The following is an 18,293-nucleotide window of genomic DNA, read 5'->3' as shown; positions in this document are numbered from 1 at the left end:
TTGTCATTCTTCATTTCACGTTTCAGTATCTAGTTTATGATTTACATTCTTGTTCCATCCTACATGTAGCTCATTAAGTTGCCTTAGCTTTGTTGTTTGTCTTGTTCTGTCCCCTGTCTGTCATGATGTGGAATCCCTTGTAAATAAATTTCTTTTCGATTTCTTACTACTATAAAGGCATTTTTAAATTAAGCTTAATTTCTATACAAGACTTGGTCTTTTGAGGTTATGCCTCCATATTGCCTAGCTACTTGATTGTGTCTCATCTAATTATAAGGCTACTCTAGTATTTTTACGTGGACTTCTGTTCTTTGTACACTTCTGTTCAATTGACCTTCTCTGTAGTTACTGTACATTTTGCATGGAAAAACAAATTTAGAGAAATTAATTGAATTGAGAATTACTAGCAAAGCCAAATGAGATAAACGTACCCCTCCATCCTCTCGACAGTCGAAGACAGGTTTTACAACAATAAAATTAAACACTTTCAAATGTACACAATTGCACCGTAACTATAGGGTTTGCCAAAAAAAAAATTATTAGTTGAAGCCCGTGGATCCTTTCGGTAAACAGTGTTGTCCAAGGCCCGCACTTTGTGTACCACAACTTCTATATCAAATAACAAAACTGTGAAAATTTAGGCTCAATCTGTCATCGGAGTCGGGAGAAAACAACGGAAAAACCCACCCTTGTTTCCGCGCGTTTCGCCGTGTCATGACATGTGTTTAAAATAAATCCATAATTCTTGTTAACGAGAATTTATATTGTTTTGCTGTTTTCTCAAAAAGTAAAGCATTTCATGGAATAATATTTCAACAGAAGTCTTTCACCATTGCCTTCTGTAAACCCTGTAAGTTACTTGTAAATCTGTGAACTTTTTTTTTTTTTCTGAACCGAAAGGGTCCAATGGCTTTAAGCCAGCAAGACCAGGTACACTATACAAATAGATTGTCATTTCAATAGTTCATTGCTTTTTCCCTTGTTACTCAAATGAAACAGGGATGCTTTTCAACACTGAACTACGCATGTAGCCAGCCACACCAAGATGTTTAAAGACACTGTACACATGGTCACGAGCAACGGAGAGCTGTTGATAGCATAAAACATTGTGAGAAACGACTCCCTCTGAAGTAACATAGTTTTTGAGAAAGAGGTAATTTTTCACTAAAATAATAAAAGACTTCTGGCCAGAACTTCAGAAGCCTTTTATTCCTATCTGAAAGCACACTATTTTGTACAACAAGGGTGTTTTTTCTTTCACACTTTCTTGCAAACTTCAATGACCAATTGAATCCAAATTTTCACAGGCTTGTTATTTTATGAATATATTGGGATACCCCAAGTGAGAATACTGGTCTTTGACAATTAGGGCCTACCAAACGCGTTCAGTGCCTTTAATTGGCATTTGGCCAGAGGACCATGCTGTTTAAACGGGAGAATGATGCACATACATAAGGCCTGGGCGACTAGTGTCAAAGTCGCAACTACCGTTTTTCAACCACTCACTTAATCGTGCTGCCACGACTACTAAAAGAAAAATCGCAACTACCTGTTTGGTGAACAAATTGTCACTCAGGACTACTCATGACAACATAATTTACTTACAAAAACAATTTAGACATCAGTGATACAATCTTTCACATCCTTTTACTAGTGCTTGCAGCACACATTGTCATAATGCATCTGAGAGTTAAAAATAAGTCGTGACTTACTGGTGTCGTGGTTGCGACTTTTTTTAGGTGTGACTAGTCGAGTGGTAAATTTCACTAGTCAACCAGGCCTATAAAGATTTATCACCAAAGTGGCCTTTTCATATTTGCCAATATTGTTATAATAATACATATTTTAAAAGTACACAGGGACTACAGGATATTGTTTTGTTTTTTAAGTGGAAAAGTCTGACACAGATTTCAAAGTGTTGAAATTATTGCAGAGCCAGGAAATTTCCAGAAAATAATTATGAAATGGTCTGATTTGATGTTTCCGAGCGCATTAGTTAAACCATAGATAGAGCAATGCCTACATGTACCAATGCGCCGCATTGGTACAGTACATGTAGGCATTGCTCTATCTATGGTTTAACTGAGAATTTTTCAATATAATAATAGTATTTTCTCACGAGCAAATCTGGTCCCAATTTCCTAGGTGCTATTAAAGCCCAAATAAACGGCTGAGGTGCTTCAATTTAGAGGAGACTTGACTAAGAATCTATGACTTATTTATTTATTTAATATTTATTCAATTACAGGATAGAAAACTGACAAAATTCAATAATTTTTTATTTTAAACAAAAATCAATTAATCAATTTGCTTAATTAATTTAATTAAAACCTTTCTGGATCTGAAATCAAACCTGAGACACCGGCTTTTGATTACAAATGTTTGTTAGTTAGGATTCACTGTTGTTTTTTGGTGTTCTACCTTTTGTTCGTGCAGAGCCTTCATGGTGGCCCATATTGGAGGCGTTTGTTTACAAAGTGCGGGCATTGCTGCGCACATAAACGGATTGCACACTATACACTGTACACACAACATGCACCACACTACACAATAGCAGTGTTCATCCATGCATTAACGCAGTGCTGTACACGAGATATTTCAAAACAATGTCCAGCTAGTTGACCTTATTTGTCTCCCAAATTACCCCATTTTCCAGCATCCCAGCACAAAAATATTTCACCAGCATAATTAAGCATCGTTTGGTAACCGACTACCTGAGATTTAATCAAAATAATGACCTCTAAAGCTACTAAAATGAGGTATTTTCGGGTACGGTCTTACCTGCGAGCGTCTGAAACTTGTCTCCGTGTTCGCGGCGACCCAGGCTTCGGCAAGATCTTGCATGTTGTGGGCTTGGTGCTCTAGCTCAATATCCATTGCTTAGCTGAGCCGATTAAGCATGAAGAACCAGACCGGTTTTCACCTACAAAAACGGCTCTGAATTTTCAGAAAAATGTTCTGCCGAACAGAATAACTGCTTCCATATGAATCATCAGTGCACCTATGTTGGAAAAGAGCACATGCAGTGTGATTTTCACCGTGAGATTTAGACATCTGCGCGGCTTTGTGCGACGCCCGGTCGGCTAAGCGGAAGGGGATTATGGATTAACACACTGGGCTCGCCTTGTAGTCCTCCGCCAATAAAATAGCACTGTCCATTTTATTTCAGTTTTCATTCTAAAAACACTATTAACTTGATATCAAGAAGCCTTCATTATGCTCACATCACATTGAAGTATCGAATATGATGTAAATTTGAAAGCATTTATTGTGATTTAATAAGAAGTGAACGCGGATGGATACGGTCAGATGGAATTGTGTGCGTGCAGATGGGATTAGTGATAAATCCATGAGCAAGCTGTCACGCGACCATGTACCATTAAAAAAACAACCCAAATCATTAAACACGCTTAGGGAGAGAGAGACAACATCATTTTGAAACAATAATTCCACTTTAAATGGGCAAATGACACTGACTGCGTAAAATTTATACCAGTGCCTTTTTTTGCGCTGGCCTTTTTTTTTTTTTTGTATTGAAGGTCAATTTGATATCTCGCGGAGGCAGTTTCCGTTTAGCTATATAGATTACATTATCTGTATCTAGCCTTTGTGTGTGTGCTGTTCATTGGTTGGTGTTTGTGGTGTAAACAGCCACCACAACTTAAAGGGGCTGTTCAGTGTGTTGTCATTGTATGAAAACAACGCTCTTACAATTGATTTTTTATGACACCGGGGATGATCTGTTTAACTGTGTAATCGCTCGGCGTGTCTTTTTGTTGTGTGGGTACCGGTATAATCTTGAGTTGGTAGCTCAATCTCTAACGTACGAATACTTTTTAAATCGCCATATAGATGTTGTTAGACTATTTAGTGGCAGGAATATAGAGAATAATGATAGTGAAAAAATAACTGTGATTTAAAATAATTAGTTTACCACCATGCATTGTTGCTGTTAAATGGATCATTCTGATTTGTTGATGATTTGTATGTTCAATTTTTAAATGTTTGGGATTTTTGAGGATTTTTTTGGAACAAAATTTGCCCCCTTTTAACAAAATTGCTATAAGCAAATAGGTCTATTTAAACATATTTAAAAAGACCATGAAGGTAATAATAAAATTAACTACAGCCATAATTTTTTTACTTTTAATAATGACACAATACACTTAGAAATAAATTTATAAACAAATAACCTACATAAAAAAATGATGTATATAAACAAAATATATTTAATAAACAATATCGCAGAATATATGCTGGTTCAATTTTATAGAGCTGCTTAGTACAAAACACGCTATAAGCACACTAATATAAAGATTACCAGCTTGACAAAATTCTTTGCTATTAAGAAAATATCGAGGACGGGGCACCAGTCACAACAATTTAAACTTAAAGGCAGTGGACACTATTTGGTAATTGTCAAAGACCAGCCTTCACAGTTAGTGTATCTCAACAATGCATAAAATAACAAACCTGTGAAAATTTGAGCTCAATCGGACTGTTGCGATATATTTATGAAAGAAAATTAACCCTTGTCACACGAAGTTGTGTGCGTTTAGATGGTTGATTTCGAGACCTCAAGTTCTAAATCTGAAGTCTCGAAATCAAATTCGTGGAAAATTACTTCTTTCTCGAAAACTATGGCACTTCAGAGGGAGCCGTCTCTCACAATGTTTTATACCATCAACCTATCCCCATTACTCATCACCAAGAAAGGTTTTATATGGCAACAATTATTTTGAGTAATTACCAACCACTGCCTGTATTGTCATTTTGGCCGGTAACTTTTTTCTGCTAAGCAATCCTTTTATGTTTAGCAATTTTATGTACCTACAGGCAATTTTATGAAGCGTGTAAGCACAAAAAAAACCTGCTAAGCACATGTAAAAACTTGCGCATCAAAAAAAGGGTATACCATGCCAACATTCCATAAAGTTTACATTGTTGCGACTGGTGTCCCACTTATTTTTTTTGCTGAGCAAACAGATATTTTGTAAAGCAGTTTTGTTCTGCTAAACAGCTTTTAAATTGGGCCCTGTTGTCCTGCTCATTTGTTTTTGTAAGCAAGACATTTATGATCATGATATTTGAAGCTCATTAAAACTGGTCCCTGCATGGTCGTCTGTGATTCACGCAATAAAAACAATAATTGGTCGTTTACTTTTATAAATGAGTGCTTTGCTATCCCGTAACATTGGGTGCTTTGCTAGCCCTGCATGGACTGATTGGCTAGACCTTCATGGAGTGATTGGCTAGCCCTGCAATGAGTGATTTGCTAGCCCGTTATGGGGTGCTTGGATAGCCCTGTATGGTGTGATTGGCTATCCCTAGGAGTGCTTGGTTAGCCCGCGCCCTGTACGATATGGAGTGAATGACCAGCTAGCCCTGGGAAGCAGCTGTTAAATAGCGCCCTCATCGACAGGTTATAATTCCTTTTCAGGGCGGATCAGTCTTTCCTGCATGCAGGTTTTTTTTTGTTGTTTTTTTGTGGGGGGAAGGGTCAGTATCTTGAAGGGTATTTAGGTTACACATTATCCTGTTTTTTTTAACAGGGTAGTTTTTTAACAAAAAAAAGTTCTTATCAACCAATACAAACATTGTTAAAGGGCAATATTGGATAAATAATAGAGAAAGGAGGTCAGCTGTTCATCTTTATAATACTGCGACCCGATTTCAGCAGAGCCTGTACTAAAACTTGCATATTGTGTGGGGTTGTGTTTTTCAGCCAACACTATAAGAGCAGCCTATATTGTTGTACAAGATGCAAACTTTGGCAGCTCTTATTATCAGAGCTGCCAAATCTTTGTTCATCTCAACATGGAATGGTTGGTTAATTTTCAAGGACTGTTCTGTGGAATCAGGAAGAATTGCTATCTCTGCCCTTATAAAGCAGCCCTCGTAAAAAATAGTCACATTTCAAAACTTAAAATCAGATCAATGCCAAATACATGCATGTTATTTTAAAGTGACATTTATATCCAACTTCAAAACTTGTTTATGTTTTATGTATACATTGTTAAAGGTTAAGCAACAATTTAGGTTGGCGAAGACCCAAGGTCTGCCGCCTTCTTAAATCCACAAAACCAACCATCTGAACCCTTTGGACAGGGTGGAAGCCTGCACGGCACCTACATAAAACAGTTTAAGGCAACCTCATCGCAGTCAACTTACAACATGATCAAGCTGTTCGTGCTGCCCAGGATCGGCCTGGATAGCACAAACAAATTTCCGACATTGCAAAAACCTGCACACACAACGTTACAAGCAGAGATCGGCCCGAGTAGCGCCAATATACCGTGAATATACTATCAGGTACGATATTTGGCCCTGAAAAATAGGAAACATTTTCTTGAGTAGGTATCCATGGTTTTATAGGCTTTCAGGTTAATAATAGAAAAATTTTCTCACAGGGAGAAACAAATTTGGAAACCAATGAAACACACAAAGACAAAAGAGAAACAGTGTTTTACATTGGTCGGATCCAGAAAGAAAACTCCTTTTATTTGTACATCAACATATCCTCCTCATATTCTCGGTGATACAACAATCAGAAGAAAAACAGCCAAAGAAATAAACAATGAATGCTATTTGCATTTTGTAACAGCTTCTCTTCCGATTCGTTAGACGCAGAATAAGAGGTCAACCAAATCCAATGTGACATCAAACTGGACGAGAACTATCAATTTTTGAAATCTTTATTTGAATATCTCGATGCCTTCTGGCTTGAAGTCAATAGTGCACATTTATCCCAAACTTGACCGTCATGTTTGTTTTTCTCTTTCTAGATTCGTCCCGTTTTTATAAATAGACTTTTCCAGATGTGATGGTAGATAAATCTGAACAGTGTGTGAATTGTGATCCCGGTGATTTGCAGCTTGTCTACGGCTGTTTCGTGTTTACTTCTTTGAGGCTTCTTCGTCTTCCTTGATGTAGGCCTTGAGCATCTCGGTGCGTTTGGCTTGTTGGCGTTCCTCGCGGCGTTTGCGTGCTTCCTTCGTCTTGAAGCGGCGGGCCTCAGCCTGGTCTCTGTGGAATGGTAAAAAAGAAATGGTGATATATTGATTCTCATTGTAATAATGCAACATACAATTATTTTATAAGCCTAGGTTAACAGAAATAAACATCTAAACAAAAAAATATATATATATATAATTTAATACAAAATTGCTATTTTAGGTTTTGTGCATGTCAAACATTCTGAAAATGTACATGATAACTAAAACATGGCAGTCAATGAGTTTGCTACGTACGAGTAACCTGCCCCAGTAGGGGCAGGTTACAAGGGTCTGACCCAAGCGAGCCATGACAATGTTGTGAAAGCTACTCGAGCAGACTAGGTTTAGACTGAAATGTTAGCAATAAAATACCGACAAGTCATACACCTGCTGAAGGCCAACTATGAACACCTCATATACACAAGTCACTCACATCATTTCCCGTTTTTTTTTTTTTTTTAGTTTATCACAGTGAGGTTATGATATTGGTGAGGAGTAGGGCAAGTGAAAATGCTACTGAAAGTAACAAGTAAGCAGCCTTGCTACCATGGCGGATTGGCTCCAAAATATGACTACTTTGCATGCACGCCCGTTAACAACTTTCAGTGCTTTTATGGTGCTTTGTAGAATGCTTCGTATCCGTGTCAAAATGCAAGTACTTTGACTCCCCCAAATAGTTATCAAATTTGTACAGTCCCAACCTGCATACATTTAGACAAGGTCAAAGAAGAATGAGAGGGGATCAGTTGCTCTATGACTTAATGCCTCTTTTCAGGTTACCATACTTGATTACACGCATTTAGTGGATCAGCCACAACCCTAACTAAAATGTATCATATGCTGGCACATTTTATTTAACCAATACCAGGGGTAATGAGTGAGTAGTGCGTGCAGAACAAATAATATGGCACAGCAAGAACCATCACCCCAGGAACGAAGTTGCATAGTGGGCCCTTGTGTTTGCAAGAACAGGGTTCAACTTCCCCAGGGGTAATTTGTCTTCAACTTGACACAGATCTTGGACAAGGAAACTTACTGGAGGAGCTTTGTGCGGGCCTTCTCTGCCTTCTTCTTGTGGATGAACTCCATCAGGACGCGCTTGTTCTTGAAGACGTTTCCCTTAGCCTTCATGTAGAGACTGTGGTACCTAAAATTCAATAAATAAAACACAAATAAATTAACAAATAGATGGTTCCTCTGCGACGTCTTACTGAAGACAAAGCCAGACTATTCCTACACAGTACTTTATTCTTGAAATAACAGCCTTAGTAAAAAAAAAAATAGATATATTTAGTCAACAATTTAACTTAATAAAAAAGATATTTACAGTATTAACAAATCAAGAAAATGTTTGAATAGGTCAATTGGATAAAAACTAGCAAATGCCAGGAAGTTTAAGCAAAAAGTCAAATTGTTTACTTTATAGTATCAAAAGCATTAAGGAAAAGCAAATGATTGAATTTGTATGATTCAAGTTTTACTGTTCAAAATTTGCTCAGAAATCAATGTAGATGCTTCGTACTTTTGCTTCATTGCCAACTGAACAGTTTGGAAGATTTAACATTGCCCTGACCCCAGCCTTGAAAATTGACTAGTTAATACATCTGAAGCATTTATTCCTTTATATTAATACCAAACAAAGTCTCAACTAATAATAGCTAAAAGCATCATGAAACAAGATGAATAGGAGAGGATGAAAGCATGTTCAGTTTTAACAGTAAGGACTAAAAACCATATCAACATGCAAAGCTACGGGCTCAATTTCTCGGCTCTGCTTACCGCAGGATTCAGCAGTTATGACCCATTGAATCACAAACTTTTGAGGCCGCCGTAAGCGCAGAATTCCATAGTAAGCAGAGCAGAGCCATGTGAATATGAACCAGGGTTCACAGAGGTGAAAGGAAAAGAAACCAAAAGCCAACCTTATTTTTCTGTAACTCGTGAAGTTGACATTTTCTATGACTGTCACACGAAAAATGCCCCAAAATGGGGCTTTTTGCTTGGGTTACACAAGAAACAAGACAATACAACAGAGATAGCTGTGTATAGCCAAACAGATATAAAAAATTTAAAAAATGACAGAGACAATACTATGACCCATTAAGCCTAGACCAACATAGGCAACTGTTTATCAATGGTGCTAAGTCCGAGTGGGTAGCACGATCATGTGCAGACTCTGCACAGAACTGTCTGTTTTTTATATATTGGGAAGAACTATAGTCTAACTGCCCTACATATATCTCACACGATATACCAGACGCTCAAGACACGAACCCATGTTAAAAGGACGTCACCAAACAAAGATGCATTGAGTAAAACACGTTGCAGTCAGTACATGATATCATATTACATGCTGGCATAGTTTATCTATCATTCAAACCCACATAAAATATTATTGAGTGGTTCAGAAAGTGTGGGAGTCGGGAGGGGTATAAATGAACTGTTAATATTTGAATCATTGAAACTTACAGATGACGGTCGATCTTCTTGGCCTCTCTGTATTTCTTGAGAAGGCGCCTCAGCACCCGCATCCTTCTGATCCAGATGACCTTCTGGGGCATACGGGCGTTGGCCGTACCTTTCCTCTTACCTATGAAATAATATTCAAACAGAAAATGTAAAACTGAAAGCTTCATAGCTTACGTAAAAAGACAATCCTGAAAACTTGATAACATATCTTCTAGGTCTTGATATGAAGCTCCTTTAAGAAAACATTACATGTCAGAGGTTTATAGACAAAGCACAATAATAATTGAAAACCGCATTACACATCAGAATAGGTGGATTGCACTAAACGTCATCATCCCCCATATTTGATGAAATGTGCATGCGTGCAAGGCTATCATTGGCTAATAGCTGTGAGTAGCGCCTACACGTACGTACTTTTGCGTGGTTTATCATAAAATATGGCGATTGATGGCGCTTAATGCAATCCTTCTATAAATACAGAGAGATGACTATTACCAAATCTATGAAGTAGCAATGAACATATTTCTGAGAACCAAGAAAATTTGTGAACAAATTTGCAGCACACGTAAACAGTGAAATCAAATGTCGACAAACTCGACAATCTACATGCGGATAACAAACATGTCATCCCATGTCGCATGCAAAACCGCTACCTCAACATACATTCATTGGTGTTACAGGTTAACCAGACACACTTGCAATCTGGCTTTGTTTTACCTGAGGAATGACTTACCTGTACCACTGTGTCGACCTTTTCTACGGGCCTCATTGTTCTTACGGACACGTGCCCTGGAATGGACCGCCACAGGCTTACGGATGATCAGACCATCCTTGACCAGCTTGCGGATATTCTGACCTGTTGGGAGAATTGTATTTACAAAAAAAGCATAAACTCAATGGGCTCAAAATAAGAGGGAAATATCTACAAGACCGTATATTACTGGACCAAAATTTAAAGAAACTGGACACCTTTGGCAATTGTCAAAGACCAGTCGTATCACTTGCTGTATATCAACATATGCACAAAATAACAAACCTGTGAAAATTTGAGCTCAATAGTTCGTCGAAGTTGCGAGATAATAATGAAAGAAAAAACACCTTCAAAGTTGCAATGGAAGAAAAACATCTCTGTCATACGAAGCTGTGTGCTTTCAGATGCTTGATTTCTAATTCTGAGGTCTCGAAATCAAATTCCAGGAAAAATACTGCTTTCTCGAAAACTACCACGCTGTGAAGAATCGCCAAGCATCCTATTTTTATCATTTGAAATTAAAAGTTAGTTAATTTAGCAGTATCATGTGTTTCGGCAGTAAACATATCAGTTTCGGCAGTAAACACAATTTAGCAAAACATAGTATTGAGTATACAGTGCTCACACACATCAGTGTATATGGGTAAACACCAAAATTAATATTCTTTATCCCTGATGCAAATTTAACATCTAGCAAAATATAGTATAAAATGACTGATAATGTTCCATATATCAAGTGACAATGATCCATTTATAAAATTATGAACTTTATTTAGGAAAACACTTACGTGAGTTTGCATTTGCAATCTCATTGACTTCGTTGGGATCCAACCACACCTTGTTCTTGCCGCAGCTTAGCACGCTGGATGCTAAGCGCTTTTGCAGCCTCAGATTACTGTAATAAAAAAATGCATTTAAAAAAGTTAATCTTCAAAACAGATCAGGGGTTGGTAGATTTTGAAAAAAAAAGAACAAAATATTTGGTCAAAGTCTTCTAAATTTATATTCCCATAATATTGTTAACGTCTTTATTGTAATGATTGTGATTCAATTACAATTCAGCATTTTGCTGTGTCTTTTGAAATCATTTTCTTTTCTTAAATAAATAGTACTTAGTAACCCGTCATTTTTATACACGACCTGACAATAATTCATTGTTCGGGGGTTATGCGATGATCCTATTTTGTTTAAATAAGGCAGTAACTCAGAATCTGTACAAGGTACAAACTGTCTTTTAAAAAAAGTTTTAAAAAGTCCAGTCTACCAAGTGACCTGACACCGATAATTAAATGTTCCGTAAGTTAAAAATAAAATAAAAACATAGGCCTATACAAAATTTAAAAAATAGACGAACACAATTTGGAATTTTATTAATTGTAACCTATTTAAAGTAACAAGAATTGTTCATAATCAAAATTCACCATTGAAAAAAACCCACTGAAATTGCATGCTGAATCATCAGATCATCATGTTCGACATTCTCTCAAAAAGTCTCGGATAACTTTCCGTATGGCGCCACCACTTTTTCACTCATTTTTACAAAAAAGGATATCTCATTGAGGTAAATTAGATACTAAATTATTTCATATCGAATGAAAAAGTGGTGGCGCCATACGGAAACTTTTCCAAAGTCTCAGTAACTCACTCAATAAAAACTTGTTTAACTTTTAATTCAATACGGCAATACAATAAGTCAATATTTGACCTTTCTACAGACAAATAAGGCAAAAATATTGACGCAGAAATAGAGCAGGTTGGATACAGCAATGTTACCGTTCACCACTATATTCTAAACGAATCAAATCAAGATGAACAAACAGGATTTACACTACAGTGAACGAGCAACATTTTTGTACACGACTACGCTACGGACATCGCCATGTTGACTTCGTCACGGACTTTCCGTAAAACGATTACTCGCGCTTATTCTACAAACACAGCGGCAAAATAATCACAATTTATTGTTCTTAAACTTATCTATAAACATTAATATATTGTTAACATGGCTTTGGAAGTTATAGGACCAATACAAATGGCTAAATTATTGGTTTATTTGGACGAATTCCTCACCTCATATTGAGAAAATGGCTGACACGAGGAGAGAGACCGATAACACTTAAATTTCAGACTGTGGGCTTCCGCGGAACTACTTTAATGGCGTGCCTCCGATAAAGCTCCAAAATATCTAAAAAATTGACTATAAGTTAGTTTTTAGAACATATTATTTAAAATGTATCTCATGAAGTGCTTATCTTCAATTAATAAAGCCAATATGTATTATTTTAATAGAATAAAAGGTTTAGTAGCGGAGTAATAATTGTGCAACTTCTGCATTTAGTCTGGTACCACCGTCTACTAGCGTAGGGTATAACAAGGATCGGACTGGGAGCAATACTATTTTGTTCCCCTTAATTTCCAACGGCTGTTGCATGATCATAAAGCGTCGCGTTCGTAAAGCGTTGCGTTCAAACCATAGACATTTAACACAGCCAGCCGCGCACTAGTATAGCATTCTTAAAAGAATGCTTGTTATGAAACAGTAACCTATTTTCAAGCTTGAATTTGTTTCACAACAGAGTTGAAATTCGGCTAATTGGCTCATCTAATCCACTATTCCCAGGTGATAGGCCTAAAACTATTGAAGACAAAGGAGCATGACAAATGTGTGGCTCATATACACTTACAGTTATAGGTTGCTTTGAAATTGCGTGAGCATTCTTTGCGAGTTATCGTCTCCCCCAGTTCTGGCAATGCCACGCCCCTACCCAGCACATTTCCACTCGGTCCGATCCGGCATGGGGATTTCGGGGAGCTAGAGTTTGAAATTTTGTATCAACCTCACCTAAGTCCAATGCTGCAAAACTAGCCCAAAAGTAAATTCTGACCAAAAACCTTTATGCTGGAAATCGACACCAAATGCCCATTCCCCGCTCCAGAGATCCATTTTCAATGAATGAGCTTTTTGAGAATTTTAAAACAACCTTGGCCCCCGTACCTGCACTGTCTCTCAACGCAGACCCCCATAACAAACAACGAGAAACTGATGTATGTAGGGCCCCAACATAATTTGCAGCTGTCCAGACGAGACCACACCCCAATCTACATATAAATTTCATTAAATAATATTGTGCATCTTCACAGCGAATTGTTTATGGTGGGGAATTAAACAGGCCTCTTCCGGGCCTCAAACAACTCTTGATTTTGCAATGTTCCTTCTCATAAAAAGATATAAAAGGATCATCACCAGTTTCCCTTGATCATTGTTTTTCAGTGAATCCTTTTGTTTTTATCAGAAAATAAGTTGATACGCAAAGACAAAACAAGGAACAATAAAGCCGTGACAAAGATTTAAATAATGATGTGCCTCATGAATAATTATCTGGTACTTTATTTCTCAAGCGCATACAAAAAGGAAAACTCCAGCTTTTTTGTTTTTCTTCTCCCAAAAAGAGAAGGTATTCGACTAAAAGAGTCAAATAATCAGAGCCACACAATACAGTAACAACAGCAAAAGCATATACACAAAGCCAATTAAAACATTGCAATAATAAATAGTTTCTGTTTTAAAAATATTACTCACTCCAAAAAAAAGAGAGAAAAAAACACCCTCGATGACCCTCAAACCAGATTTCACTCGGATTAAGGCCAACCAGCGATGTCTGAGGTCAGCCAGCAAGAACTGACCCAGGATGCAGAACACTCTCTCAAATACTCAGCTTTATGTCAACTGACTCTAGCTGAATCAAAGAGTTAACTCAAACTATGACAGTTCAACTCAAACTAGGTCATTTTCACCCAAACTGTGTCAGTTTAACTCAAAATGGGTCATATTGATCCGAGTATGCTTCGGCCCCCTTATCTCAGTTACTTGGTGAATTCTGCCTTGGAGATTTTAGGGTGCATGTTGTGCCTCTACTTAATTCTACATATTTACCAAAATATCTCAATTAAGATTTTTTATTATTTTATCAGGATAACAAGAGGAAAAACAAATGATAATTTACAAAAATGAAATAATTTCCATACAAGATTTGTCTAAAAATACGAGAAAATCTGTTTTTTTTAAAAGTAATTATATGTACTCTTTGTAGTTGAGGTGAATCTTTTGAAAAAGATTGATTAAACTTTTTTTTAGACATTTCACAAAAAACACATGTCAAAATTAAAAGTTTAGTAACAATTTTTGTGTGTAATAATAATATTGATTCAAATTTTGTTTAAAATATAAATTAAGTACAAAATAGTGAATCAAAACTTCAAGTTGACAAACCAAATCAGGTTAAATGGAAAGGTATGTGTATTAACTGTGCAAGACGCCTGTACGTCAAAATGGAAAAACCAACTCGGACCAACAATCGGTCCTAGAAATGCAAAGACACTCTGGACAGTCTGGTTTAAAATCGTTTAAATGTTTTAAACTTCATATTTAGGCAACGTTCATGCACAGATACGAAATCACCCTGTTTTATTTTCTATCACTATTAGTATAATTTGGGTTTCAAAAAAAAAAAAAAAAAAGTGAGTTTTAAGCATGAATAGGTTTTCCAACATAGATCATAAAATAAACTTATTGCAATATTATTTGTTTAACATTGGTGTTTGCTGTACACAATACCTAAGTTACTGTAGTAGTAACATTTGAGTCTGGTTTCTATTATTAACTACCATTAAACTAAACACTGAAGACTGAAAGGCACCATTCTATTAAAGACGCCAGCCTCACTTAGAACTCAATGTTTAACAATTTCAAAACTCTCCATTTAAAAACAACCAGAAAGTGTTGTTAAAGCTTCTAATTTTTGGACAAGAGAGGGTCAAGTTTGATCACTGTATTGCGTTTCTTTTTTATAAATGAGTTTTTGTTTATATCTGTCTCTAACATTCTATCTACATGTATAGATAAAAGTAATAGTATACAAATAATAATAAGGCAATCTTGAAAACAATAAACCAAGGTAATTTACAACATATTGGTTTTATTTTGGTCGTTTCAGCATACCACAAAATGTACAAGAATTTGACGAGTTCATAGTTCTGTCAAACACGAGATGAATTTATGCTTTGTTCCTTTCTGGCTTGAACAGTATTAAAGCACACGGCTAGCTGGATCAACATATTGCCACACCATTTAATTTTTCCCGAATGAAACTGTTTGCTTTATAGCGAAAATAGATACTGAACATGGCCTGATTTCATAGAACTGCTTAAGCTGAAACTTCTGCTTAACCAGTTTCTGCTTAGCCAAAATCAAGCAAGACACCAATCCAGGAATACTGTGCTGAGAAAATTTGTTTGCTTAGCACAAATTGGCAGAGAACTCCTCTCAATCAGTATGCACTATATTTGCTGGTGAACCACTTCTTTTCTGCTATAAGTAATGTTTGTTGCCTGTGCTAAGCAATAGTAGTTTGACTGATAACCTTTTCTCTGTGAGCACAGTTGTTTGGTGCTTTGCTCAGTTCTTGTACTAAGCAGCTCTACAAAAATTAGGAAGAGTGCTACAACATTTACCACCGATAATGCAAAGATGTATCTTGAGCTTGGGTGAAAAGTAATGGTGTAGTGATACAGATTAAGATTTAGGAACAAAACTTAATAACTTTAATCATAATATAATATTTTAGGTTAACTTTTGATCTCAAAAAGTGCTTAGCTCCATGTAGATTCTTAATGTTAAATATTTGTTTTACTCACAAGTATAATTTGCAGCACAAAATAATAGCCAAGCAGGACTGAAAAGGGGGGTTGTGTAAAAGCTATACATGGAATTATGAACTCCCAACCAGTTACTGCACAAAGCCTTACCAATTTGGTCTGCAGAGTCCTCCTGTTGCTGTTCTACTACATGTATTCCCCTTCCTAATAAATTCCCTTGTTGGGTACAGGTTGAACAAATAACATCCCTGTGGGCCCATGATTCAATTGTGCAAAAGACCCCACAATTACACTAAAGCTCATGAGAGTGTGCGCTCTCCACAGGTATGATTCAGATGGATGGCGCACGCATGAAGTAACTTAGTGAGAGTTCGTAATTCATTGTACAGCCACAGGCCTGGGCCTAATCTCATAGAGCTGCTAAAGCACAAAAGAAGCAAAGCACAAGAATAAGATTACCAGCCAAACTACCATATCACATGTACAATTTGTGACTGGTATTCTGCTCATTTCTGCTTAGCAGAAAAATGTTAAGCAAGCAGCTCTTAAAATGAAAATGGGCCCAGCTTTGAACGTGACGACACAGCCCCTGTAATCTCTGTACAAACAAACATAATAAATGAAAATTGCAACATGTACATATTTCCATTCAAACCTTTGCTCTCTCTGTAAGAAAAATATTATAAAACAGAATATTTTACAGAACACTGTGATTACCACAAAACAGATCATTTCAGTGGTGAGAAAAATATCATAATATACACAATAATTATGTATAAAATCTTCTCCATGTATAAGATCCCTTGCACTGATGTCAAATGCAGCTTACCGCAGAATTCTGCGCTTACGATCGCGATTCCCCCCTTATGTGCAAGCGCCGAATTTCTGCGCTAGCCTTGTAAGCGTAGAATGCCTAGTAACGTGAAGTACGCACGCGCAGAAGCCCAAGTTCGCCACTAACCTGTGAAATACGCTTGCTGTAAGCACAGAATTCCGTGCTTCCGTAAGCGCCGATTCTGTGCTTACGGTAAGCAGAGCCATGAAATTGGGCCCAGCAGTCGCGCGAGAATGTCGCCAGTGTCGCAACAGAAATTTAATGACCTGTCCACTAGTCTAGTAAAAATATGGTGCCCTTAAATTTTTCAGTGACCAGCCAGCAGGACCAGTCAGCTTGTCATTTTACTAGTTCGTCGGCTTTTTCACATGTCCATACTATATTAAATATAGATGCTTTTTAACAATGAACTGCCAAGCAGGACCAAAAAGCTTGTCATTTCACTAGTCTGTAAGCTTTTAACATTCAACAAGGATGCTCTTTATAATACTTAACTAACCAGCCGGATTACTCCAGCCCGGTTCATACTTCCTGCGAATGCCAATGCGATACAAATACAACAGTTGAGTTGTGTTCAACTCCTGTGAAACATTCAGTGAAAACAAGGCTGTGAAAAATACAAGTTTTCTGGCTGCGCAATTTAAATAAATATTGTGTTAAAGGAACTTGTTGCCTTAGATCGGACGAGTTGGTCTATAAAAAAGCGTTTGTAACCGTTTGTTATGAAATGCATATGGTTAGAAAGATGTTTTAAAAGTAGAATATAATGATTCACACAAGTATCACTCAAAACTGTACGGTTTTCTTTTTACGTCGCGAACTATCACGGTCGGCCATTTATGACCGTGTTATTGGACGAGGTAAAAAGAAAACCACGCAATTTTGAGGCATATTTGTGTAGACCATTGTATTCTACTTTTACAACATCTTTCGAACCATATGCATTTTATAACAAACGGTTACAAAACGCTTTTTATAGACCAACTCGTCCGATCCAAGGCAACGTGTTCCTTTAAGTATTAAATATATCTGTTATCTATGGTTTTCTTGCAAAATAAACGCACAGGCCGTAAACAACTTTCTGGAAGAGTTACTTATTTTGGATTACTACAATGAAATCTGAATTTCAAGTTATTTAAAATTGTTCAGTTAAGTTGACACAAAATGTAGATTTAACACAAATAAGTTGAATATGGAAAATATGTTAAAAATACCAACAACAAAAACCATGTGTACAAATCAATTATCGTATATATCCCCCTGTTGGAGTTTGCCGAGTTCCCTTGATGGTCACCAGCCAAACAACCCTGTTGTCACATATACAATTTGTAACTGTCATCCAGTTCATTTCTGCTTAGCAGTTAAGTGCTACGCAATATTTTCTGCTTCAGCACCTGTATAAAACTGGGCCCTGGCAAACAAGGTTACCAATTTATTCAACTTGAATGAATTGTCAGCTGTGTAACCTTTATAATGCAAAACAGAAGACATATCCAAGGCCCTGTAAAAACAAGAAGCAATCGAGCAATACTAACAAAATCTTTGATTTCTTGTACAGTTTTGTCTCCCCCAAACCTCAGCATATTTT

The 18,293-nt window shown here is 36.9% G+C and overlaps 2 protein-coding genes across 2 annotated transcripts in view; both read right to left on the bottom strand.

Annotated features, from left to right (window-relative positions):
- The window catches only part of LOC139949814 (homeobox protein dve-1-like), a 38,227-nt gene extending 35,144 nt beyond the window's left edge, over positions 1-3,083 (bottom strand). The window contains exon 1 of the mRNA XM_071948353.1: positions 2,782-3,083. Coding sequence (XP_071804454.1) covers positions 2,782-2,877 — 96 coding nt within the window. The 5' untranslated portion in view covers positions 2,878-3,083. The remainder of the gene's footprint in view (positions 1-2,781) is intronic.
- A 3,381-nt stretch (positions 3,084-6,464) lies between these two features.
- On the bottom strand, positions 6,465-12,375 carry LOC139949834 (large ribosomal subunit protein eL19-like). Its single transcript, XM_071948376.1, has 6 exons — positions 12,286-12,375; positions 11,004-11,110; positions 10,198-10,320; positions 9,465-9,585; positions 8,032-8,142; positions 6,465-7,026 (listed from the first exon to the last, which is right to left on the bottom strand). The coding sequence occupies exons 1-6, from the start codon at positions 12,288-12,290 to the stop codon at positions 6,897-6,899; spliced, it is 597 nt and encodes a 198-aa protein (XP_071804477.1). The 5' UTR covers positions 12,291-12,375; the 3' UTR covers positions 6,465-6,896.
- Between the last annotated feature and the right edge of the window lie 5,918 nt (positions 12,376-18,293).

Source organism: Asterias amurensis, chromosome 17 (genome assembly GCF_032118995.1).
Source record: "Asterias amurensis chromosome 17, ASM3211899v1".
Classification (NCBI taxonomy): Eukaryota; Metazoa; Echinodermata; class Asteroidea; order Forcipulatida; family Asteriidae; genus Asterias; species Asterias amurensis.
This window is presented reverse-complemented; position numbering and strand designations above follow the sequence as displayed.